The following is a 26,863-nucleotide window of genomic DNA, read 5'->3' on the forward strand; positions in this document are numbered from 1 at the left end:
ACCTGGGTATGAGCGTACGTGCTGCTAAGTGAACCGAATATTCCAAATATAGCACAAGCATGCCAACCAGTTATAGAGGGCCATATAACGAAGGGCCTTATAGTTTAAGAGCCAATGGTGTACTGTGTACTTAATAGTGTTGAAGATGACTTGCTTTAGAGGTAGGCATAAATTGTCCACCTGACAGTAGATATCCAATCATAATCCCACCCCATATAGAAGGTATACTTAGATGTTCCCCTTGAGCTCATCAGAACCCGTCGTAGGTTTTTCTCATTTGCTACGTAGTACGACGTATGTAGAACCCATTTTTATTATATAAATGTGTTTTATGTGCATTCTAAGGAGAGCTCGAGCGGCGAACGTCCTCGATGTCTGTTGCAACTCCCCGTTTTAGACAATTGTTAATAAAACAGCAGAACTTTGCCATCGTTCTAGGTTTGTTAGATTATTTGGTGCCAGAGTTATTCTACATCCCATCCATTGCATGCACGTTACCCAAAAGGCTCTAAGCTCAAAGTTGCAACGCCCGAGCTTACCGGAGGAGTCTTTTTGTAAATGCAGTTCCTGGAGTGCGGTGGACGCCGACGCCCATTGTGGCATGGGCTTGTGCCTCGTGGAGCACACGCTATCTTGAGAAGGTTGACTTTGTTCCCTGTCAGCAGCCATCTTGGAATAGGCGGTTTGCTTCCACTGGGCCCAGACAGACCAGTGAGGCCGAAGCCCGACACAAACAGGTTTCTCTTTTTTAATACGATCATGGTATCCCAAAACACCCTACGTATTCTGACAATCTAGAATGACTCTTCTCCATGACTTGTGCCCCAAATACTAGATCAGCGGTGCTGCCATCTCACTCTGCTCACACTTCTCTCAAAACCTACATGATCGATTGTACATTCCTAACATGAATTATCCAACATCTACGGGGACCTAAGTTAGGCTTTGCGTTTTTCACAGGAGACTAAGGACTCATATTGAAGCCCTGAAAAGCCCTAAACGAGAGTAGGTCAATTCTATCAAGCACAATATTTATGGCAATAAAATCGGAGAAAGCATCACTTTTCACATTGTTTTTCTTTGAACTGTCGCCCCTCCTTCTCCTACATGAGGTTCAGGGGTGAAGGCTTCCATCTGAACATGGCTGGTTACAGGATGCTGGGCCTGCCGATATTCTCTAGCTCCCCGACAATGTGTCCAGTTACTCAGCCTAAAAACCATATGGGCAGAGCAGCATAGGTTTGGGGTGGGTGGAATAGACTTGGATTCTAGGCACCTCTTCCTGTAGAGCGATTAAGAGCAATTCAAAGTCCTGCCTCCTATCTATGCTGTACCCCAATGATTACACACATCCCAGGGAACAACAGGCCTAATGCTATGGAAAGGTTCGAACATTCACACATTTTGGACTACAGTTAAGAAAATGCTGAAAAGCATACTTGCTGGCCAGTTGCCAGACTTTCTGGCTTTTTTGCTCTTTTGCGAGGTGTTAGGAAAGATTGCCCATAGGTGCAAATTTCCCTCCATTTGTGAACCCCCCCAAACTTTTTGCTTTTGTTTGGCTTACCTAAACGGACTCTTTCCAGTGGAGCACAGCCTTCAGCTGCACTCCTCTGAGATTTCTCTCATCTGTTATGGGGAAACTGACAGGTCCTTCAGGCTGTCAGTACTGGGACACTAGGTTTGCCTTAGTCTTAGACTATGTTGCCATTTCTTGGTAACTTTTTATCTATGTGCCAAGTACCTTCCAGTAACGTGCATAAGGGTCCTTTTGTTGTATGGCCCTAGGCACCATCTAAGGATTTTTTGGTGTTTGTACAGGTGTGCCTAGCTGGCAGCAGTTTACTTATCAAGTATTCTTCCTTTGTTTTTATGGACCATACTGCGTTTACCGCGTTTGGCCCAAGACTGTGGCTAGTGCTGGAAATGGCCATGCCGCAAAGTCTTTTGTTCGGTCCTTTGGCCACTTTGTCCCTTTGCCTTCTCCCAGGTGGGGAGACCCAGGTATTCCTCATTTGGGCATGCCGCCTCCCGCGAAAAAAACACATTTTTTTTGGGCTCCTGTATGTCACGTGTGTTAATGCCCAGGAATGGTCCCAATCCACACTACTGTATGTCTGGTAGGCCTGAATGACTGGAACCACCATGGGCCACGGATGGCCGACGCCTGGCGTGCATGCAAGAGAGAACTTCCATTGGCTAGGTAAGATTTCAGTGCAAAACCAATCTTGGATAAGAGAAGGGGCTCTGCCTCCATTCCGGGTCGATAAACTGAAGTTCACACCGAACTACGGAAGGAGCCTAATAGCCTTAACGAAAAAGCAGACTCAAGGAACCGCAGAGACGTGCTAGGAAGGTTTGGCACCCTGACTGGACCCCTGCTTTTGCATCGTACCAAGAAGACCTGCAAGGGCGCTTTGCCCCTTTGGAGTAGTGGGAACAACTACTCTCTGCACCTCTTGCTTACTCTTGTAAAGAGCCCTTTCAGAAGTGTTCCTGGGCCATCCAGTGTACTGTCCAGCTCAAACCCGGGGTACCGCACAAGAATGCCGCCGTCCCGAGTTGAGACTCAAGACTTTGGGAATCGCTTACTTGTGGTCATGGGCCCTCTCCCACCAAAACTTTGTCCTAACTCCCCTGGGTCGCGATTTATGAGAGTGCGTCACGCTGAAAGCATTTGCGGCCCCTGTGTCGCCCGCAGTGGTGACCATTGCTGCAAGTGCCTGTAGACCTGTCCCACAGTGTCCCGAGATGTGCTGCACCAGAACTATCTGTCTCCTTTCTTCGAGAGCTGAGAAAAAGCTACTGTCCCATCACGGACCATCGTCCCATCCCGCAGAGAGTCGGAGCGTCCTGAAACTACAGGCATGAAACCTACTAGCGAAGTGGACTAGACTGGCAAAGTTTGGTCCCGACTGTGTCAAGGGTCAGTGAGTACTTGCATCACTTACCAGTGGCCGTCTGGCACATCATCCGTTCTTACGCACAGGAATCCCTTTAAAGATACTCGCCTTGGCTGGGCAACCTGCAATCCCCAGCTATTCCCGAATTCCGAAAAAGTCGCTCTATCTGCAAGGGTAGACCCTCCTCAAGGAGTAGGACTTTATTCTTCATCGCCTCAACCCCCTTCCTGAGCAGCTATAGCTCCCAGAAGAGAACCTGCTTTTCGATTAATGCACTGCTGTACTTTGAGCACAAGGCTCCTCACTTCTTAGGGCTGGACTGCATAAGTTGGGGATTGACCATGAAGAATTGCCTAATGCGATCAGTGTTGAACGTACCCCTTTCTGTTGCAGGTTGTGGTTATTTTCTCCCCCCTCATCAGTCTTAGGCTAATTGCATTATTGTATATATGTTAGATAGTGCATGATCGTGTGTGGTATTGTTTAAGAACTGTGGTTTATTTGTGATTTGATTATAAGGCCTATAATAAATGTATTTTTGATACATCTGTCTAAGAGTAATCTGTGGAGTTTGTGTGCTCATTGTGGGCTTCCGATCACTCTCACCCCTCCTGAGATGTAGTCTTGACCGCCTGCCAAGCTACCATAGATTGGTCTGGTTTGTCCAGAAGGTTCCCCTGTTACACTAAACTAGGGTGGCCTCCTAAATATCTGCCCACCAGGTCAGAGTTTAGAAATCCATCTAAAAAGGAGGGCATTCCACTCAAACTTGAAAGCTGATGACATTATTTTCAGCTAGAAAGTCTATTATTCTGGCCTGTAAAGCACATGGAGGTCTCCCCATTAAAGGGTGGGTCAGTTAGTTGTTGCAGCTCTGCTGCAAAGATAATTTAGTCTGTGTATATTCACCTATTTGTGGTAGAGCGGAAATACCTTTCTCAGAGACTTTTCTACATGGTGCTGAGATAATCTGGTCTGTGTATGTTCAGATCTTTGTGGTAAAACGGACAGGCCTTTCTCAGAGGCTTTTCCACATGCTGCAGAGATAATCAGATCTGTGTATATTCAACATATTTGAAGATGGAGGAGTCCACCAAGAAGAACACCCCAAGACGAACAAGTTACTTACCCCTGGTAACGTTCTTTCGACTGGATGTTCATCTAACGTATTCCGCATCTTATGATATCTTTGTTTCCAGGGCGGTCTACGTCGAGACAGTCGACTCGATGTCCCTCGAGGGCTTCCATCTCGGCTGACGTCATCGCCGAGTACATATACCAACGCATAGCGCCCGTTGGCTTCATTTCTGTTTTTTCGTCACCCATATACAGAATTACAGCACTTGATAAGTGCCTTTAATTTATCAGACCATAAAAGAGCGCAAAGTCTAAAACTCAGAACTTCTACAGTGGGGTAGGTTGGGAGGCCGATGAGGAATATGTGGGAGGAACATCCAGTCGAAAGAACGTTACCAGGGGTAAGTAACTTGTTCTTCGAATGGATTGTGTCCTCCCATGCATTCCTCATCTTACGATAGACTCCCAAAGCAGCATTAGGTTCTTTTGGAGGAGGGAGTAGCATTTGAGAGTTAATGTTTGTCAAGAATGGAACATAGAACTGCCTTCCCAAACTTTCCCTCGTTGTTGGAGGTGTCTAAACAGTAATGTTTTGTAAACGTGTGGATGGTGGACTAGGTAGCTGCCTCGCAGATATCCTTTAATCGGAACTCCCCTCTGAAGGGTAGAGGAAGTTGCCATGCCGCTAGTGGAATGAGCCCTTAAGCCTTCTGGGGGATCTTTCCCAGCTAGCCCGTAACACTCCAAAATATCCAGTATTATCCATCTGGATAGGGTTTGCTTGGTGACTGACAGACCTAGTTTGTGTCCTGTATATCCAATGAAAAGTTGGTTGTGCTGTAGCAACTTTGCCATTCTTGAAACATAAAAGCTTAGAGCTCTCGTAGGATCGAGTCTATGAAATGTTTCCTCTTCCTTGCCAGGATGAGGTAGAGGATAGAAAGCCGGAAGCACAATTTTCTGTGCTAAATGGTCATCCGGTACGATTTTAGGTAGAAAAAAAGAGGGTTTGACGTTAAGGACAACCTTATCCTTGTAAAAGGTGGTAAACAGAGGTTTACATGATGATGCCTGCAACTCACTCACCCTGTGGGATGATGTAATCGCTACTAACAAAATCGTTTTGTAAGTTAGAAACCTTAAGGTCCCAAGTTGGGATTTGGAAAGGTGTAGGAGGAAACACATTTGTGAGTCTTTTGAAGTTAAGTTATTAAAGGGTATTTTGAACTAGGATGCCTCTTCCGAGTTGTGCTTGAATATGGAAAGCGCTGCTAGATAACCCTTGATTATTACAATCTGGAGCTCCAGATTTGCCAGATGTATTAAAAACGATAACACTGTATCACACTGAAAAGGGTCCACATCTTTCTCCATATACCAGCTGCAAAATGTGTTCCAACTGCAGCAATATAAGGGTTTTGCTGCTGGCCTTCTGGCTGAAAGCAAAATCTCTATTACATCACCTGGGAGGTCTAAATCCTTGTATCTCAGCCTCTCAGAAATCATGCGTGAAGGCGGAGCGTCTTGACCTCTGGATGGAGAACTCAACCCTCCTCTCACGAGAGAAAGTCCTCTCTTTGTGGAAGACGTATTGGAGGGGAGATGGACATGTCCAGAAGGTCCAGGTACCATGTCCTCCTGGCCCAATCCGGGGCCATTTGGATCCTGTATTTCCCAAACTTTCTCAACCTCCTGATCACGTGAGTAATCACGGGGACTGGAGGAAACACGTTCAGGAGTGGAAATTCCCAGTCCACTACGAACGCATCTCCTACAGCTCCTCTTGGAGGAAGTTCCCTGAAGCAGAACAGTTCGCACTTCCGGGTGAAACTGGTTGCGACCAGATCCACTTGAGGGGTTCCCCAAAGGGTGAAGATCTCTTGAAGGACTTACTCAGCTAGTTCCAACTCGTGGGAGACTGTGCTCTGCCTGCTCAGAGCATCTGCCACCATGTCCTCCTCTCCGGCAAGGTGAGCTGCCAATAGGGAGATTACTTCTTGAATTGCCCAGAACCAGAGCTGCTTTGCCTCTCTGCACAGTGGCAGTGGACCCTACACCTCCTCTCTTGTTGAGGTAGTACATGGCCACTGTGTTGTCAGTCATTATCAGGACATTAGTCTGATTGCCTCATCGCCAAAAGGTTGATGTATAGTTTGGACTCTGGTGGAGACCAACGACCGCCGATTGTCAGATCGTTGGGATGTGATCCCCACCCCTGAGTGAGCCGCCCGTCACTACAGTTACCTCTGGCCATGGCTGCTAAAAAGGTTCTCCTTTCGGAATGTTGTCCTCCCAGGCTCACCACAGAAGGTGCTGGCGACTCCGATTGGAAGTTGAAGTAGGTCTGACATCCTGCCCGAGAATTGGGACTAATGTGTTCTGAGAGCCCATTGAAGGGATCTCATTCTAAGGCGAGCGTCTGGCACCAGAAAAATGCAGGATGCCATGAGACCAAGTAACCTCAAAAAGTCAAATGCCGGAAGACGATGGGCACTCTGAAACTTGGTGACAATCTGCAAAATGTGTGGAGCCCTCACCTCGGGTGGCGAGGCTTTTCTCCCAATAAACTGGAATCTCTGAGATGGTATCATGTGGGACTACTTGTAATTGAGGGAGAAGCCCAGTCTGTGGAGGGAGTGGCAGGTGATACAGAGATGCTCCTGGGCCTGTTCGGGTGAAAGTGCCCTGATCAGCCAATCGTCCAGGTAGGGGTAGATGTGAATCCCCCCTCCCCTAAGACACGCTACCACCACCACCATCAACTTTGTGAAAACCCTCAGGGCGGTGGTCAGCCCGAATGGCAGAACTTAAAACTGATAATGAGAACCGCCAACAGCGAGCCTCAGGTACTTTCTGTGCTTGTGATGGATTGACACATGAAAGTAAGCATCCGGAAGGTCCAAGCATACCATCCAATCCTGGAGCTGGAGGGCCTAAAGAATCTGAGAAAGTGTGACAATCTCAGGGCCAAGATGGGTCTCAGTCCTCCGTCCTTCTTGGGGATCAGGAAACAGGGAGAATACCATCCTCTGTGCCTCTCCATCACAGGTACTGGTTCTATAGCACCTTTCTCTAGCATGGTCAAATTTAGCACCTTTCTCTAGCAGGGTCAAAATTTCCTGCAACAGGAATGGATCTGGAGAATGGCTTCCCGGTGGATGATCCCGAGATCTCTGTATAAAGGGGAGGCAGTAACCCTAGGCTAAGTGTTTCCAGTGCCCATGCATCCAAAGTAATACCTCGCCATTCTTTCAGATGCTGTGACAGTCTGCCTCCCAAAGGGGTGTCGCGAGTTAAGACCTCAGAGTGGTTTTGAGGCGGCTAAAGCAGCAGCTCATGATAAAGAGGCTGCTGCTTGGGCAGGCTTTGCACCTCTCCCTCGTCCACCATGAGAGAATCTTCTTTGTCCTCTTTGACCATCCTGTCCTCTTGCTCTTCCAACTGAGTAGTAGCAGAGAAAGGACCAACCCCTCCTAGATCATCTGCTGGGGTGAAAACGCTGTGGCTGCCTGAATGCGGCACTTAAGGACTTGGCTGCCGCCTTTGAGGTCTGCAGCGTTTCAAGGCTTTTGTCAGTCTTATTTCCAAATAAATGGGAGCCGTCAAAGGGCATGTTAAGGAGTCTGGATTGTACATCAGGTGAAAACCCTGACTTCCACAACTACGGAAATCTGCGTATGACAGTGCTTGCCGGCATGGCCCTGCTGATGCTGTCAGCAGTGGACAGACCTGATTGCAGAGACTTACAAATGGCCTCTTTGCCATCCCTCATCAGGTTCTGGAAGCCATCTCTTTCCTCTTCCTCAGGGATGTGATCAGCCACCATAGCTATGCAGTCCCAAAGGGTGAATGTGAACTTTGCAAGGGCACATGTAGAATTAGCAGACTTTAAAGCCATGCTGCTAGCAGAAAAGACTTTCTTTGTCCAAGAGTCAATGCATTTGTCATCTCTATCAAGGGGTAAGGTTGGGTATGCAGCTTGCTCGGAGGCAGATGTAGCTGCTTGTAGTACTAGACTTTCCGGAGTCAGATGTACTAGCCAGGGTCGCTACTGGATGGCCTATATTTTTTTGACAGTTTTGTTTACTGCAGGGCTGGACTCTGGAGCCTCCCAGTTTGCTGCAACCTTTTTTGAAGTACCACGTGAAATGGTAGAATAGGGTCGTATTGTTGACCTTTGTCTAATATGTCAGTTAGGTTGTGTTGTCCAAATGCAGGAGTTGGTCTACTCCATCCTAGGAATTCTACCACTCTGTATAATGCATCAGCATGATCAGCTGGGTCCGGCTTCCCAAAATCTGTCTGTAGGGTGTCATGTAGCTCCCTAACCTGGTCTCCTCTGAAATGAAGCATTCAGGGGCATTAGTATCTTTACACATACCAGGGATATCCAACTGAAAATCACCTGGTGGAGTGTCATCTGATGTTTCAAAGCCCTCATAAATTGAAGTTAAGGATCTGAAAAAAATCTTTTGTAGGAAGGAGGTTTAAAAATCTTTTCCCGACTTTTTTGAAGCAAAGGCATCGAAGAATATACAGTTGCGTCGATGGGCATTTTTATCGGTGGTGACGGCAGTGGTGTCGATGATGTTAATGGCTTACCTTGGGTCTTGTGCTTCGAGGGACTTGACCCTCGACTCAACGGTCTCTGCAATGATTCATCGTCTCGTCGAGTACTCAAAGACCCTCGAGTAGTCTTAGGCTTCTGACCCGAGGGTGCAAAGTTTCGCCTTGGCCTCATGCTCGTTATCGACTGTAGCATGGCCCCTTTCCTATGTTTCGAGGCGGACAGGGCCTGATCCTCAAAGATTTTGCACATTTTCTTCCTAAAGAGTTCCCACTCATCTTTGGATGAGGATTTAGGCGAGCAGACTACGCTCCTTTCTTTAGAGGAAGAAAAAGAAGGAGAGGGTGATCTATGCCTGCTCTTCGATTTTTTTAGATGACTAAGAGGAGTGAGTGCTCCTCAAGTGGGATTGTTTTTTCAACCTTTTTTTATGAGGAGATTCATCTTTTGACTCGTAGGAGGAGCCAAATTTCGATGGAGTGGACAGGGATTTGGGGACAATCCTACCCACTGACAGGTTGGCTTTACGCTCTTTTAATGCCTCATCTGTCATCGAGTGACAGGATTGACAGTCAGCGGTCTTATGCTCGACGCCCAGGCCCCAGATGCATATTTTATGCGGGTCCGCGATGGAAAAAAATGTTGCCGCAATTTAGGCACTTTTTGAAGCCCGTCTTCGGAGTAGTCAGGTTCGAAGACAAGGCCATCTCAAAACGGTTTTCGTAGAAAACTGAAGCGTGCCGTAATTCATCGAAGCAATCGCATTCGTGGAAAAAGAGAACTCAAGCCAACGGGAACTGCGCACGGTATATGTACTCAACAATGACGCCAGCCGAGATGGAAGTCCTCGAGGGACATTGAGTCGACCGGCTCGACGCACAGCGCCCTCTGCCGAGAGAAACATTTTTCTGAAGCAGCTGAAGCTGGGAAAAAAAAAAGATCATAAAATGAGGAATATGTGGGAGGACACAATCCATTTGAAGTGCACCTTTGACTAAGCAGCTGTTCAGTGATTGGGGGCCTCCGAATCATGTTGAGGTTTGGGGTGGATCATGGGGAACTGATATTTTGTTGTGTGCATATATACTTATTGATCACTTTATTAGGAAAATAGTGTCAAAGAACGAGTTGAGAATGCGGATAAAGTGTGTAGAATGTATGTCCTCCGTGCTTTCTCCCACCAGTGCAGTGCGCCACCACCATCATACTCCTCAGCCATCGCCCCAGGAAGGTGCCCACTCTCGAAGGTCTTCTCCCCGATGTTTACAGTTTGCCCATGCAGTCACTAATTCTCGTTCATGTTGGCACAATCTACAATAAATGATTATAATAATTTTAAAAAGGAAACTGAAACTAGAGGAGCCACCACGGCCCCCCCCCCATGTTTCCCGCCCCCCGGAGATATGCTTGAATGAGTGCTACCAGCTGAGCAATACCACAAGAAAGAGCTGCCGGTCCACAGAGGAACTTCTGCCATAAAATGGAGCGTTTGTTTTGCATGAATCAAAAACGAAATCATGAAAACATTTTTTACTCACTCAGAAAATGGGGATGGGAATTTCTTTTTTAATCCCAGCTTCAAATAAGTACTGGCAAATGCAGCAGTGGTCTTGTTTGTGTAGTCATGGAGTAAATATTTGCTAGGCAGTGCCATAATGGTATTCCTTGGCAATCGCACCTTGAAACACGTGTGTATAGGCGCGTTATCAATGCCATATCAGATCATATATCAAGATGGAAACAGCCGGCAATTACATTGGCACACACTAAAAGACAAATAGGATATCATATTATGCCAATGTGGAACCCCAAACTGTTGGCTTTTCCAATGCAAGTTTCTAAGAGGAATTCCGCGCAAGAGACATGGCTTTCACATCAAGTGGCCGATGACACGCTTAGTGCAGACATTCGTCCGACACCTGGCACTGCTTTACACATGCAGTCAAGCAATTACCTTTCAGAAGGCTGCTTAGAAATAACAGCGGTGTCGCCTTAAAAGCACAGACATGGCTCAAAGAGATCACAGGGTGCGCTCTGTGGGCAGAGACGAGTATGGCCATGGGCAGTCAATGGGTTAAAAAAAATGCATTAAACAACCACCCAGGAGGTGTGTTGCTCCTATTGCCATCTCTCAACTATTCTTACGTCCTAGCCTCACAGTTTCAGCTCACAGGGCCAGGCAACAGGCCTCATACATTGTGCCTGGGAGTGCTGTGGGGTGGTTCTGCTTGCAGTGCGGCGCTATGTTCATGCCTGTTCACACTGGCAGGCCCACTGCCTGAACTGAACCCTGGACGGGGACACTGAAGTTGCACAAATCTCACAGGCGAAGAGGTCAGGGGGCGCTGATATCATTATGCAAAAGCCACCCCACACACACTTTAGCCCCGCCTTTATTGTCCACTTAAAGCACTGATAATGAGGCGGAACTGTGTGGTGAGAGCACCGATAATGAGGCGGAACTGTGTGGTGAGAGCGCCGATAATGAGGCGGAACTGTGTGGTGAGAGCACCGATAATGAGGCGGTACTGTGTGGTGAGAGCACCAATAATGAGGCGGAACTGTGTGGTGACAACACCGATAATGAGGCGGAACTGTGTGGTGAGAACACCGTTAATGAGGCGGAACTGTGTGGTGACAACACCGATAATGAGGCGGAACTGTGTGGTGACAACACCGATAATGAGGCGGAACTGTGTGGTGACAACACCGATAATGAGGCGGAACTGTGTGGTGACAACACTGTTAATGAGGCGGAACTGTGTGGTGACAACACCGTTAATGAGGCGGAACTGTGTGGTGACAACACCGATAATGAGGCAGAACTTTGTGTTGAAAGCACTGATAATGAGGCGGAACTTTGTGTTGAAAGCACCGATAATGAGGTGGAACTGTGTGTTGAAAGCACTGATAATGAGGCGGAACTTTGTGTTGACAGCACTGATAATGAAGTGGAACTGTGTGTTGAAAGCACTGATAATGAGGTGAAACTTTGTGTTGAAAGCACTGTTAATGAGGTGGAACTGTGTGTTGAAAGCACTGATAATGAAGCGGGACTGTGTGTTGAAAGCACTAATGAGGCAGAACTTTGTGTTGAGAGCATCAGTTGAATCTTTGTTGTCAAGCAGAAAAGAAATGCAGGGACCGAAATTTCAATTTGACCATCAGGAGCTTAAAGGTAGCTCCTGGGTGTCCATCATTGGCCAGTGACCACGAGCTACCGCTGGGGAACGAGGCGCTAGTACATAACTTCCACATAAGATATAAACAATCCCTTTGTCCATTATGTATGACCCCATTCTGCTTTAAATGTTTCATAGGCGTGTCCTAATGTTTGTTCATAGAATGTCCCAAATGCAGAGTTAAATTCACATAGTTGTGTTTGTTCTGCACCAGTTGGCCCGAGGAGCTAAAAGTAGCTCCTGGTAGCTGTTGCTGTCAAGCTAACCAGGCTCTTCTAGGCTACAAGCAGAAGCTAAATAGCTCCCAGCACCCCTCAATTTCAAACCCTGGAAATGGTGCATACACAATGTGTAACCCCAGAGTCCAGCAACATCTCAGTCTGCACTGCTTCCTACAGGGCTAGCAGTGTCATAGAATGTGAATCCATTGTTCCCAGAATGCACCACGGTTTTGAATGAGGTTGCGCCCTGTGTGATGGATGCATTTGAATGTGCGTGGTCACGCCCCCAACCTATAGATTGCACAGAGGCAGGTTCACCCAGGAATTTGGAGGCAGGCCACCCCAGTTCTCCAGGCTCTCCGAGGACTACTGGAGACCACTCCAGTGCTAGACTTCCAGCAAATGTAATGATCTCCCCATGGAAACCGATCCACATGGACTACAAAAGGACTCAACTGGTGGACCGCCTTGCCTGCACATTCTGGAAAAAGACAAAGGCAGCAGAGTGGAGACTTAATCCGATAGGGCCACTGCAAACCCTCCGCGGCTGCCGGACCCTACAAACCTGAATGCCCATGAAACTGCCAGCTCTGTTCTCATACCCACCTGCCAGTGTCTGTGGACACCCAACCCCCCATGAAGCCCACCCGAGTATAAGTTATAACATAGTCCTGACCAGGTTATCCAGCCACTGAGCATAGCACCTCGAAAAACACCACACCGAGAGAAATCTTGCTGCACAACCCCTATAAAGAACTGTGGCAGCTGGGTACCCCTAAACTCCCCCGCCCCGAGAAGATCCCAACGTACCATGGGAAGCACCCCGTACATGGGGGGCCTATGAAGATGAGGTCACAGCCTCCCGCCGTGGCATGCAGTGTGCATGAGCTCACCCAGGCATCCCAGCGATGAGGCTCACGGTGACGTGCCCCCATTACTCAGCGCCAAGCTATCCATCAGGAAGTCGCGCGACCATTCGCCAGGGAAAGAGCCACACAAACAACACAACATCTATTTTTGTATGAGCAATATTCATGGGGGCGCGGGTGGGTTTTGAACGGGAAACACACAGATCCTTAAATACGGCTGCATTCCACGCCGGGCCCTCTGGGGTCATAGGCCTCTTTTTTTTTGTACGGTGGGGGAAGTTGGCCAAATTTGGGAGCAAGAGTCCAGCGGCATTTCTCAGATTCCAAGTGGGGAATTTGGCTGAGGTTCAGCTCTGCGATCCAGAGGGAAGTGGAGGCCGCGACTTCATGGCATCGAGGGACAGGCACTTTCTATCAGGGTGCAAACATGAAGGAAATTAAAAAGCGCGCGAGTTTGCACCTTGCAGCCACCAGAAACATGCACGGCCAGGAAGCTTACTACTGCAGTGTGGCCAACGGATACCCCCTCCACCCCCCTCCCCCCTCTGTGCCAAACAGGCTTCAATGACCAAGGTGTCCATCCCTAGCCAAGGACTGGTCTATTACTGTATGAAACCACACAGGGCCATTCAGAGATGCCCAGTACTCCAAACCATTTCTCCTCTCCCTGCACCCACCGCCTCGGGGGGTTGAGGGGGGGCAGGACATGGTCACGGCCAGTCGTCCCTGGCGTTAGGTGGACAACGCGGACCATAGCAATCCACTATGAAAATCTATTTTCCACTGCAGGTAGGAAGCTTAACTCTAAAGTCCATTCAATTATTCAGTGCCTTTACACAGTGGGAAGATCACATCACACAGGGGCGGGGTCTGATCAGTGCCTTTACACAGTGGGAAGATCACAGGGGCGGGGTCTGATCAGTGCCTTTACACAGTGGGAAGATCACAGGGGCGGGGTCTGATCAGTGACTTTACACAGTGGGAAGATCACAGGGGCGGGGTCTGATCAGTGCCTTTACACAGTGGGAAGATCACAGGGGCGGGGTCTGATCAGTGCCTTTACACAGTGGGAAGATCACAGGGGCGGGGTCTGATCAGTGACTTTACACAGTGGGAAGATCACAGGGGCGGGGTCTGATCAGTGCCTTTACACAGTGGGAAGATCACAGGGGCGGGGTCTGATCAGTGCCTTTACACAGTGGGAAGATCACAGGGGCGGGGTCTGATCAGTGCCTTTACACAGTGGGAAGATCACAGGGGCGGGGTCTGATCAGTGCCTTTACACAGTGGGAAGATCACAGGGGCGGGGTCTGATCAGTGCCTTGGGGCGGGGTCTAAAGTACCTGCACCAATGTAACCCTTTGGACGTTCATGCATGTGTAGACACACTTTTTACACAGGGTACTCGTTGGTTTTTGAAGAACAGAAAGAATATAATAGGCTAAGAATATATAAGTGAAAGGCTTATTATGCCACCAGTTAAGCTGTAGAAGTCCACTTAGCAAATTGATTCCATTATAGTCTCATCCAATCAGAAAGCAGTCTATAATCGCTAGTACAGACCTGGCTTCAAACATTGACAATTGAGTAGCAACTGAAAATCATTCACTTGGTTTATTGGTTACACACCTGCATCTGCTAATAGAATTACACACCTTGGCCGGGGACATGACCTCTTGGGAGGATGGCCCTTCGCCTCGGGCAATAACTTTGGGGGGTTATTACTCCACAATCATGACCCCTCCCATCTCTCGGTAAGGCCAATCAAGTGCTGTGACCCGCTGGAAGGGATGAGCTGATCCATGCTCAGTGCGGCGGGACACCGCAGAAACGCTGACAGGTCAGGGTCCGCCTGTGGAGCCCAGATGTCCAGCCGCGTGGAGCCTTGATTCAGTTGGCCTCTATTGTTACATTCTCGAAGACCTGGCCCTCGTTGCTGTCCCAGTCCTTTTGTGGCGTTGGCATCTCATGGTGCCTGGCCGCCTCCCACTCTTCCTTCCGTTGGAGTCCTCGGGAGGCCCGGGTGTGGCTTTCCAGTGTGGCGTTTGCAAAGTCAGGCAAATCGGTCCAGTTCCCTCAGCTAGTTCAGTCCCCTGGGTGGACATGGAGAGAGGCTCTGCCGTCCCTCTTCTCCTGCAGAGCTTCTAGAGTTTTGGGCCACTCCCTTACTCTGACCATTTGGCTCTCTGGACTTGTGGTCACCATCTGACATTTCCTAGATCCAAGTAAGAGGTTGGATTTGCAGACCGAGAAGCCGCTCACTAGTATGGTTCACAGTGAGATGATACCGCAGGCACACCCTTCCTGTTTTGTGTACGTCCAGCCGTGGCTCACTTATTCCTGAATCCCCGCCTGGACCCTCCCCACCAGCTAGCTTTAGCACATGGTGACCTCCTGCCTGCTTCCCCCATATATATATATATATATATATATATATATATAACACTAACACTAACACACACACACACACACACACCCCCCCCCCCCACCTTGCACCATAACGCCAGATTACACCAACGGGCCTGTAAACAGTGATGGGATACGGCCACATTCAAATAAACACCTGCGCACAAAAAACATTAAAAACACAAACATACTTAGTGGTAAACGGACAAAAGGTTTTTAAACTATTTAAAAAAAAACTAGGCTAAAAACAGATCCGTGGTGAAAGCCCCTCCCCCAGTCAAAAGCTACTGGGGAGAGGGATCAGTTTAGAGAAGCCCCCCGTCCCCCTCCCATGCTCTGCTCTTGCTTAAGGAGCAAGGATTCTGCTGGTCTGAGCGGGCCCCAGACCAAAGCATGCCCGCGGATACCCCCAACGAGCCAGCGGTTTCCTAAATGCTGAACCTTTCCAGCGGAGGAGTGCCATGGAAAGACCCCCGATTGCAGGCCCTGTAAAGGTGAGGCGACCAGTGCCAGAGGATACATGGCACATGTCCCGGCCGACCACCCGTCACACAGTGTGTACCGTAGCCGGAAGGGGAAAAGCTTAGGATTGCTGCTTCCCCCTTAATGTGTTGCTACTTCCTGTTAAATCCGTCCATTGGCCTTCTATCACCACCATCTGCATTAGGAATCTGGACATTATTTCGCATTAATACGGCCAAATGGCTGCCATCAGGAGTAATACAAAAAATAAAACTTTGTGCACCGTCCCTTTAGAGCAATCCACACTCGAAACATAGCCCAAAGCAAGACATCGGATCCAGGTTTATTGTGATCTTAAGTAAAATGCTGGACATTTTTGAAACCTAATTTTTACCAATCCCCCCCCCAAATCACCCTCATCCAACCGCCCACCCATTCTCTACATACACCTGCACCCTGTGCACATCTACCCATTTGCAGTAAATATACATTAAAACAAAAAAAAACAAAAAATAGTCGACCAATTTCCTTTCGACCAAAGTGTAGAGTACCGGGATATCGGAGGTCATTCTTGCCGATGTTCCTGCGTTGGGCGGGTGTGTGGAGGGGATTTCTTGCTCACGCATGCACAGTTCTCTGGAATGCATGCCCCGCCCCGCCCCCATTTCCACGCGTTTGGTAACATTGGACATCATTAGTAATGATATTAGCCCGCTCCTTCCCACATAGGATTGGACTCTGAGGCCCTGTAGAAAGCAGCCTGGCCAATCCCGGCGGGTCAGAAATCATCTGAAAAGGAACTTGTTCCTTTCATTGGAATGGCCATCACTTGCACCACTCAGTACTTGGACCGTACCACTTTCTAGACAGGACCCTGCCGATTGGTAGCATCCTGTGTCAAAGGTAACTCAGTCATTTCTATTTCTGCATATTTGTTAAGCGCCAATGCCCTTAGGCCTCCAGGCAGTAACCTATGCTACTTAGAAAACAAGGTATGAGGAAGACAACACTGCAGATATAACAAAACCATGTACCTTCTCACCGTCCTCTTCATCCTAAAAACGAGGCCAGCATGGAAAGGAATGTTGGAAGACAAAAGTAAAGGTCAGCAATATTGCCAGACACCTACTAACACACGCAGGGGTCAGCCAGAACGCTTAGAAAGGATGGTTGCATATGGCATTGACGGGCTTCCAGAACATGCATGTACTGGGGGCTCTGGTCCCCTCTCCCCCTCCCCCAGTGCATACTCTGCAGGCTCCTGGGTGTGAAGGTCCCTCACAGATCTCCAGCCTCTGAAAGTGTGTATCAAGCCCAAAGAAGTGCCCCTCCGTCTACTGTAACATTGTAGCAGCAGCAGTTGCACAAGAGGTTACTTTAGACCAGTGTACCTTTGTTTAAGCCCCAATTTTTAGAGGGCCCACAAGGGGGATTGGAATCAAACTAAGTGTCCCTCTCTATAAGAAAGTGTTCAGGGCCAAAAGTAATTAATTATTTTGCTAGTCACCCTGAAGACTGCCCCCAATAAGGATCCCAAGCATGATCACAACTGGCGCTGCCCCACCACGGGCGGCTCAGTTACTCTCCAGCTAGGTCCTCCTTCCAAATCACTCACACAGGACCCCCAAGAGTTCTTAAAGTTTGGGCTGATTGGGGCGCAGCCACCAGAAGCAAACTGTTGCCATGTACATGGTAAAGGGTTGAGAATTTGACTCGAGCAAGTATTGCAACCAGAGCATTCCATGCAGTGGCTATCCTTCCATATGTTAAGCAGCACACTGCAAAAAGATACGCACAGCAATGAATAGTGTGGAGGTTCGACTGCTTGGTGTATGGTAGAGCCAGATGTGCCCTAGAGGGTGGTCCTGCACAACCAAACGCCCCAGTGATCTTGGCCAATGGTGCAACTGCTCAAATATGCGATGGCAATCCCTGGAAACTGAGCTCCTACCTGGACTTCTTATGACAAAAGCCGACATATGAGACCAATACTTGGCTTCTGATGAGAGCGCCGGAGCAAATGATTGCACCTGTTGGGCATGCAATGGCAACAGAGGTCATATGACGAATACCTGGGAAATGCCTATAAAAAAGCCCAAACTAATGCTGTTGTCCCACCACTGCTGCTGGAACTACAATGCATTCGAAGCCCTTCTATAAACATTGGCTGCGGGTTAAGTCCCAGTCCTTCCCATTGCAAGCTTTATCTCATGCCCCTTATATATGGGCTCCTTAACACACAAGCCCCCCTCCCACTGTCAATGAATGGTACTTAGATCTCACTCATATCTCTATTCTACTCCCAACTATAGAAACTCCTTGCAGCTCTGGATAAGCGAGATCCAGGCGCAGACCTCGCACCATCTGGAGAGACCTCCTCTTGGTATCCTCTTATATAGGTGTATCCTCTACAGGGGTCTGCAGCCTTCAGCGCGCCATATGTTCGGGGATACGACCCGTCAGCACGGACAGCGCTGGTTGGGGGCTGACGAGAGTCACAGTCCAACACATCTGGAGAGCCAAAGGTTGCACTCCCCTGCTCTAGGAAAGAAGGCTGGGTAACTAGAGGGACAGCCCTATTAGTGGGAGGACTCTGGGCGCAGTACATTTTGAAATGGGGGAGGGGTGACGTCCTGCCACATATATTTGTGTATTCACATTCATTCATGCAAATATTTTGATTTTCACATCGATCTTGACAAGGATATCTGCATGTCTACTGTTAACCTCATGCAGATAGAGTGACACTGTATTAGATCAAGTTCACAAAGCATTTATTGTTTAGCTTGTGAATTTACTTTTTCAACCGTTTTTTGCCATTTTTCTGTTTAACTTTTTTCTGTTAGACTTTTTCTTTTGTCATTATACATTTGTCATAAAACAAAACAACACATAAGTTAGTGTATCAACATATATGCAAAGAAAGGGGTTACCATACATGTTTTGGGTCCCATTGTAGTGCAACCTAAATCATCATATACAGAAAGCCTAGTCCTAACTTTGCTTACTGGGAGAATGCTCAACGCAGACTCCTTTCCCTGAGGGCAGAAGGGTGACCTAACCATAGGAAAGCAGACTGACAGAGCGAACCACTATGCTCCAGGGGTTGCCGCACCAATGACAAGCCACAGCGCCAGCCAGTAGCATACAAGGTCATCTCCAGTTCAGAGCCGCTGAGCAGTGGATTGTGGGTATGCAAATTAGCTGCAAAGCATGCTTTTCTGGGGAAGATCCAGGTGTGGCTACTAGTTGGCACTGTGGCATCCTAGGGGAAATGGTCTATTCTGCCCTGGCATTTCAGGTAGGTTTTCCCTCATGGTTCACCTGCGGGTTACGTGCTTCAGCGTATGAATCCTCATTATGGGATAGGGCTATATTCCTTAATCAGAGTGCTCCCTTTGTAGATATGCTCAATTTCCTCGGAGTGATCAAGGGACTCGAGTTTCTGGTTTGATTCCCCCGGTGGACCCACGTGAGCTTTGTTCTTACAGTTTGCACAGTTCAATCATCTCAGAACGACTCCGCGCGCATGATCTCACACCAAACAGCCTTACCTCTGCAACAGACGCAGAAGAGGAATTCTTTCTGGAAGGGAGATTGTCATCCCGGGGGGAATCCTGCGGTGCCCGGGCTCTCCGGCCCATCTTCACGCCCTGAGGAGGAGACAAAAGAGGTTGTGGTGTCACAGGCACAAAAATGTGGCGGTCTAGGCTATAGATTTGCAAATAATGATGTCAACAGAACATGCTTCTGTTCCCTCATGCACCCCCCCTCCACTTAAGCGTGTTCTCCCCACTTGCCAATGCCATATTAGGTCCCTGTGTAAGCGACAGCATTGTTAATAGTCCCACTCTGCCTTACTTTCTTTTAAACGTCTCCTTGATCACCATGGGTCACTGTCAAGCTCCTCTCCTTATTAAAGCCCCACAATAGTCTTGGCCCCCGTGTAGATTTTGTCCGGACAGTCATATGCTAAGTGTTGGTTCCAGTTTGCCGATTTTCCACTCCAATGTTTTTTTTTTTTAAACTCTCTCATGCTGTGTGTGTGTGTGTGTTTTACTGGACTACTGAGGCGGCCAGAAGAGCTCCTTAACTGCCGTTTCTCCTATCAATGGACTACCAGCCCCAGAACCACATAAAGGTGACTGTCGGGCCCCTTTCAGCCCTCTCCCTGTGGCTATATATTCAGCATATATGCACTTAAGCAACACGCTGTTTTTTTATGGAATACAGAGGTGGCTAGAAGAGCTCCTTACGCCAATTGTGCTAATAAACCTGGATGCTAAAATATATACTAGAATACTCGCAAATAGATTGATACACCTCCTTCCGAAACCTATCGGACAAGACCAAATCAGGCTTCATCCCAGCAAGGGAAACCTTTGACAATACCCACAGAATCTGTCACCTGATAGAAAAAACAGGAATAACGCACAACCCAGCAATCCTAGTATCACTAGATGCAGAAAAAGCATTTGACAGGGTCGAGTGGTCCATGCTTTTTAACACAATGATACAAATGGGCTCCGAGGAAAAATATATTAATATAATAGCAAATTATGCAACGCCATCGCTACGCATAGCATTCAATGGAATAGTAACGGATAAAGTCACCCTGCACAGGGGCACAAAACAAAGTTGCCCATTGTCCCCCCTTCTATATGCAATATATCTAGAGCGCTATTAATCAGGATAAGAGAATCAACCAAATTCAGGGTAATTGAAATGGAGGGGGATCAACATAAAAACATAGCATTCGCAGACGATATGCTCGTATCCCTATCACACCCAGAACAAGCACTTACGACCATATTAAACAAACTAGGAATCTTTGGGGAGATCTGTTGGAGGAGATGTGGTCTGTCCCGCCCCTCTCACCACTCCCGCAAGCACAGAACTGGCTTGTGCTGAAGGGGGGGGGGGCGTTCTCCATTCCCCCTCGGGCCCCAACTGCAATCTGTGTTAACCACTAACTAATTGCTAACAAGGAAAGCATGTAACTGAGCCTTATTAACGTGTGAAGACTCCATTTTGGGTAATTCGCCAAACGCCCGTCTCTCCCTCTGCCCTGCACCTCACACCACCAGCCCAGGCCCCCACCCCTCTGCCTCCTGCCAGCTTTGCACAAACCCAGAGGACGACACACCTAAAACAAGCCAAAGATGGAATAAAATACCTAGGCATCACCCTAACAAATCAAGTAGATCAGCTCTATTTTAATGTTTCTTAATAGTTGGGGATAATTTGTGCTGTAGTCTACAATTATCCCCAACTATTAAGAAACATTAAAAACAGATCTGGCAAAATGGAACCCGCTAATGGTTACGTGGTGGGGACGCATGACGACAATAAAAATGGTGACTCTGCCAAGAATACTATATTACTTTCAGGCACTACCAGTAAAAGCCCCCAAGTCATTCTTTAGCTCCCTAAATAAAGCAGTGAATGCCTACATCTGGCAGAAGAAACCTCCAAGGGTAGCAATGGCAACACTAACAGCCCCAAGGAAGAAAAGGGGGATGGCACTTCCACACTTCCGCAGGTACTACGAAGCAGCACAATTAAGGGTTGTTAAAGAGTGGTCCGGGGGAGAACTAAACAAAATATGGGCACGTCAGGACAGAGGGGTTGCGGGGTCATCCCTCCAGGGACTTTTATGGCTAGACAAATCTAAGAGGCACCCGAACACGAGGATTAGCGAGATAATAGGAGCAGGCCTAGAGGTGTGGGAGGGGGGGGGGAGAGAAAAAAAAAAAAAATAATCGGGCGGGGATCACTATCTACGATACCGTCACCATTCACCCCCGTTTGGCAACCCGGAATTCCCACCGGGGATGGACAAGGAGGCATTCAGGAAGTGGGGATCAATAGGCTGCCAGAATTTAAGGAACATCTATCAAGGGCAGAAGCTTTGATCATTTGAGGAATGCACCCAAGCCTTCGACTTAGGGAAAAGAAGACAGCTACAAATATGACCTACTAAAACACTGGCTGAGCACCCCACGGCTTAAAGAGGCAGCCACCATGCAATTAACACCTTTTGAGCAATATATACATCACAATGAACACAGGAGTAAAAAAATAAAAAAAAGAGTTTCAAGCCTTAAACACCTGAAAGAACAAAGTGAACAGGTCCAGTGGAATTACATGAGGAAATGGGAGAAAACAGTAGGGGAACTGATCCACAGAAACCACTGGGAATACAGGTGGGGCATAATCCCAGAACGAACAAAATCAATCCAACTCAGGGAAATGTGGATTACGACTCCACAATATGTTCCCGCAAACATCCAACCAATGCTGGAGAGGATGCAAAACGCCAGGGTATTGACGACACATATGGAGAAACTGCCCTAAAATACAAGACTTTTGGGGGGAGGCAAGGAAACAGATGAAGGAAATATTCCATGACCTTGACCAATTGGGAGAACATTTCTGGTGGTGCATCATGTGGAACTCACGAGCAAAAATACCAACTAAAATGCAGAAGCGAGGCACGATTACCCTTCCGCTGGCAGCCCGATTGGTAATAGCACAACATTGGAAACAACAAACTTCCCCTAAAATGCAAGACTGGCTATATAAAGTATGGAACTTCGCGGCGCTAGAATGGGCTATGTACAAAATCCAAGGCGACCAAGAGAGATTTAAGGCGGAATGGGGCCCAGTCTTGTCTCATCTACAAAGCGACTACATGGCACAATGGTGCCCACACAGGATCAGAATACTGGATGTACTATGAACATAGCCGGACAAACAATGGGAAGAACAATGGTTTACCTCTGGAGGGAGGGGGGCGGTGGGGAGCGGTGTGGGAGGGCCGAGTTTGTTCTCATGGTCAATGTTTCTTACTATGTAAAAATCAATTAAAATATGTTGTTTTAAATGAGCTCCTTACCTGCCGTTTCTCCTATGAACGGACTAGGATCCCTAGAACCACACAAGGGTGACTGTCGGGCCTCGGCCCTTTGAGCCCTTCGCCTGTGGCTATACATTCAGCGCGTCTGCACTGAAGCGACACGCAAGTGGTGCAACAGCGAACACGCCCAAAGCACGTCACCGTTACACCATCAGGCGTCATGGTGGAGTTATGAGAGAAGACTGAATCGGGTCAAGAGACTTCCTCCAGTTGTGCTATCGAGCTGATGGACGACAAAGAGCTGTTAAGGATCTCTAAATCCATTAAATCTACTAACATGCTTCATTACTCTTGTATGTGTATACCAAAAACAATTTGGGCACCTGTGTTGTCAACTAAGGGGAAAGCCTCTGTTAAGATAATGCAGTTTTTTTCCATCCAAGGAAACTGCCGTCATGGACGAGGTACGTGCCACTGACTTGGGTGTTTGCATGTTTTTGGCACGTCTCAGATCCAAGTTGACCAAGAGTATCATAGGCGCCTTCACCTCTACGCAGGCAGACCTTTCTACTAACGATACGGAAGGTGACGGGCCCACACATAAGTGCTCTATCGGTCAAAAACATAGGGAAACAGGACGAGACAACCAAGCCCCAATAATAGGATGATTGCTGAGGAGGGAAAATTAAAAAAAAGCTTTAGTAAGAGCTCTAGCCAGATGTATCCGACCTCAGGCCCTGCCCACGCCAACAATAATAATGATATTCCTAGTTCCTTTCTAGGCAAGGATCGTGCTCTTACCCGAATTTGTAGCATATTTAGGATTTTAGAAATATTATTTTCAGAAATTGTATTTTATTAAGTTAAACTTCCTGAGATTTTATTTGAGTCCTACCTATGGTTTTCATTACGGCGCATTGAATTGTATTATTCTTTGTTGGGGGAACTGAGATTCTGTAGAACTTGTGCAGCCGGTGTATGCTGCTCACCGTGTTAGAACTCCATTACCCATGAGTATTGTAGTTGGTTTCAATACTTAATTGCAAACCGGCGTGCGAGCGCCGGTGCGTGGCGTCTAGCCCGGTCTGTGCCACCTCTGGAGGCGTACTGAGGCCCCAGATTACTTTTTCAGTGTTGGTGTAAGTAAGTGTTTGTTGTATTAGTATCATGCACCCTCTTGCAGCCATTAGGATTGCCAGGGAAAACCTCCTCTTGTCACATAAGTAGGAGACTAGGGAGTTTGGAGGGGTGGGGGGGTCACACTGCGGAGAACTGAGATGTTAGCTCTATGAATGGCTGAAGCTGCATCGTCTGCTAGTATTGAAAATATAGATCCTCTGCCGAAATGCATGGAGGCAGTTAAGTGTTTGGAGGGTTTCGTCCCCCCGCAGTCAGAACTTTGTTACCCTATGGTTAATGGCCCAGAAACGGCTGTTATTGCTGAATCTATAGTGGGGCCAGTGATAAAAATTGTAGAAACTACACCTCATGTCTTGGATTGTATTAAGTTGAATGAGAGTAATAGTTTGCAATGTTCTAATGGGGCTAGTGGGAGATATGAGGATGAGACAATTAATTCTGGTTGCTTGAGAGGGAAAGTATTCGGTCCCAAGTCAGAGTTAAAAATCGTTTTACTGAACATTCGTTCCTTGATGAAACGTGCCACGGATGTGGCTTCATATATTGTTGCCAGTGTTTCCGGCCATCCATTTGCTTCTATTCCCACAATCTTATCTAGTGCTGCCTGAACCTCTGCAGGCAGCCCCTTGGCCAATATGTGGCAAAATAGAGGTATGCACTCGTCCCAGGACCTTCGTGTCTCCTGTGTCCCGAGATCCTGCACCGGTTTTATGTAATTTACAGGATCATCGTCCGGCTTCATTTTATGGGCCATCAATGGCCCAAATTCGTAGTTATTGCGGTCCTCAACACCTCCCACTCTTGTGTGCGGCAGTTGTTAAATGGAGAGCCATCATGGGCATTTGTGTTTAATTTTACCCCCTTGTACTGTGCCTGCTCCAATATTTGTCTCCTTGTTCCCCTATGATGATGGCAAATAAGCTCTTCATATCATCTATTGCCAGTGTCACCCCGGCTGTCCTTCTCAAGTGCCTGTATCCATTTGCTGGCCCCGGCCACAAGGGAGGGTAGGCTACATATTAAATTCTCTTGGTCCATAGTCTGCCAAGGGAGGTAATGTGTGCATCCCCTTTTCCCTGTTGAAACAGCAACATTTGCCTTGTTCTTGTCCACATTACCCCTGCACCCTTGGTGGACACCTATTTTTATCTTCCCTTTTCTACTGCAGAGATCGGTTGACCAGTCTCTTCCACTATCCTCACTGTCCAGTCGTCGCTTTTGCTTTTGTCCCCTTATCCTGTCTTTGTCTGGGGTCCATTTCTCGCCATCTCAGTCGCTCCATTCTCCTTCTACTCGTCCCTCGTCTAAGGCTGCACTATCCTCCCCGCCCTACTCCATTTCCTCTTCCTTTTCTTCTTCCTCGTCATCCAATTTAAATTTGTTTCTCCCCGACAACCATTCCCCTTTCACCTTTCCCCGCACCTCCTCCTCTATTACCCTCTCTGCTTAGTTAAATAGGGCATCCATCTGCAGTCATGTGTTCTTTTCAATATCTGCTAGATACTTGTCCCCCATCCTATGGGCTTCCAACCGTTGTGTCTCTCTGTCCCTTTTTTTCTCTGTTTATTTCCTTGCCTTTTCCGGCTGTGGGTTTGTATATCCCGTCACACGTCGTAATGTTGGATAAACTCTGTAGGGTGGGGCGGAGCACTGGTCCGTCCCCTTCATTTGTTCCTTCTCCCACTTTTTTCAGTTGTTCCCCTTTAGTTTCTTTGTATAACTCAGAGAGCCCCAATTTATTCTGTCTGATTTTTAGTTTTGAGTCTGTGTATTTCGTTAACAAGTATAAGAACATGTTTTCTATTAGTTTACTATTGAATGTTCCTTCCCCGGGCCACTTGTGGAAGCACAGACCCACAGAAAATATTATTTCAATACTTTATCACGAGACTGAGGCAAATTTATACACATATGACAGAGGGGGCTGTCTAAAAAGGCCATTTCCCCTGTCTCCCCCCACCTTTTCCCCCACAATATTCATACTCACCTCCTCTCACTCTTTTCCCCTTTCTCACACAGTGGCCTTCACCACAGGCCCACCCACTCACACTCACTCAGCATACCGGCCTTCTCCCCAGGCCCAATCACCCACTCCAAATTAGTAGGTAACGGCCCTCTCCGGGGGTTCACCTTTTCCTGATGTTTGTGAACAAACAGAAAACTGAATGCCAAGCACACTATTATACTAGAGGTACCCATTGATCCCTCCACCATGAATCAACACCACATAAATGAGACTAGCTAACACACGTGCCCCCCTCTCTTTGCCTCCAAGACAAGAATTTTAAAAACAACACCTGTCTACCCCCAATGACGCAACTATACAATCGCCAGAGCTACTTGCAACTCCCATCTAATGGGGTCTGCCACTTACTACGCACCCCTCCTGTTCTACTATAGGTATGCTCACTCCCACGTCCAATCTTTACAGGATGGTACGTGCTAAAAACTAATACTACTAAGGCTGATCATCCTCCCACCTTGAGGATGAGCCCTATACATCATAAAACTTTATTTTTATTTAATTTATTACTGTGTTACTGTTTTATTTATGCAAACTATTCACAGACAACAAAATAAAAATACTGCAACATCCTTTTCAAATATTTACAAAAACCACAGTAGATGACAAGTAAGTATTGCATAGGAACGAGTACCGCTTCATCTGCAAGTGGGCATACTTTCCCACTTAATCAACAACAACAAAAATGTAGACAACAACAATGTGAAGGAACAAAGATTATCATTCCAGCCAGCTGCACCACATTTATGATGGGGATGGTTACTTCAAATACTTTATCCCTCCACCGCTATTGGCATGCAACCATGATACAGTGCTTGCACTGTTACATTCATGTTCTTGGGATCCTCAAATCCCCCTGGCACCGACCCTCCTGTATGTGCTTGCTCTCCCTCAGAGCATGTGGCATTCAGGACCGGGCAGACCTTCGGAAACTCGCGTCTGCGGGACCTCCTCAGTGATGCACGGGATTCAGGTCTGCGGTCGCCGGACCCGCACCCTAAAGGGAGGGCGGCCAAGATAAGATACCCTCAATGTACCAAGTGAACAGAGGATCTCATTGGCCTCAAAAAATGTACCAGGGGGTACTCCCAATCTTGTAATAAATAATGACCGTAGGTAGTCCAAAAAGGAGCACAAGCTGTAACGCTGTTTAT

The 26,863-nt window shown here is 47.6% G+C and overlaps 1 protein-coding gene across 4 annotated transcripts in view; it reads right to left on the reverse strand.

The window, feature by feature from the left end:
* Positions 1 to 26,863, reverse strand: part of IFT43 (intraflagellar transport 43) — a 580,365-nt gene that overhangs the window by 111,059 nt on the left and 442,443 nt on the right. For 2 of the 4 annotated variants that reach the window (XM_069638038.1, XM_069638036.1), the window contains exons 2-3: positions 19,242 to 19,340; positions 16,722 to 16,742 (exon numbers count right to left, since the gene is read on the reverse strand). In XM_069638038.1, the coding sequence (XP_069494139.1) occupies positions 16,722 to 16,742; positions 19,242 to 19,331 (111 nt within the window). In that variant the 5' untranslated portion in view covers positions 19,332 to 19,340. The remainder of the gene's footprint in view (positions 1 to 16,721; positions 16,743 to 19,241; positions 19,341 to 26,863) is intronic. The other 2 variants (XM_069638039.1, XM_069638037.1) reach the window with 1 other exon arrangement.

This window comes from Ambystoma mexicanum, chromosome 14 (genome assembly GCF_040938575.1).
Source record: "Ambystoma mexicanum isolate Mex_15411 chromosome 14, UKY_AmexF1_1, whole genome shotgun sequence".
Lineage (NCBI taxonomy): Eukaryota > Metazoa > Chordata > Amphibia > Caudata > Ambystomatidae > Ambystoma > Ambystoma mexicanum.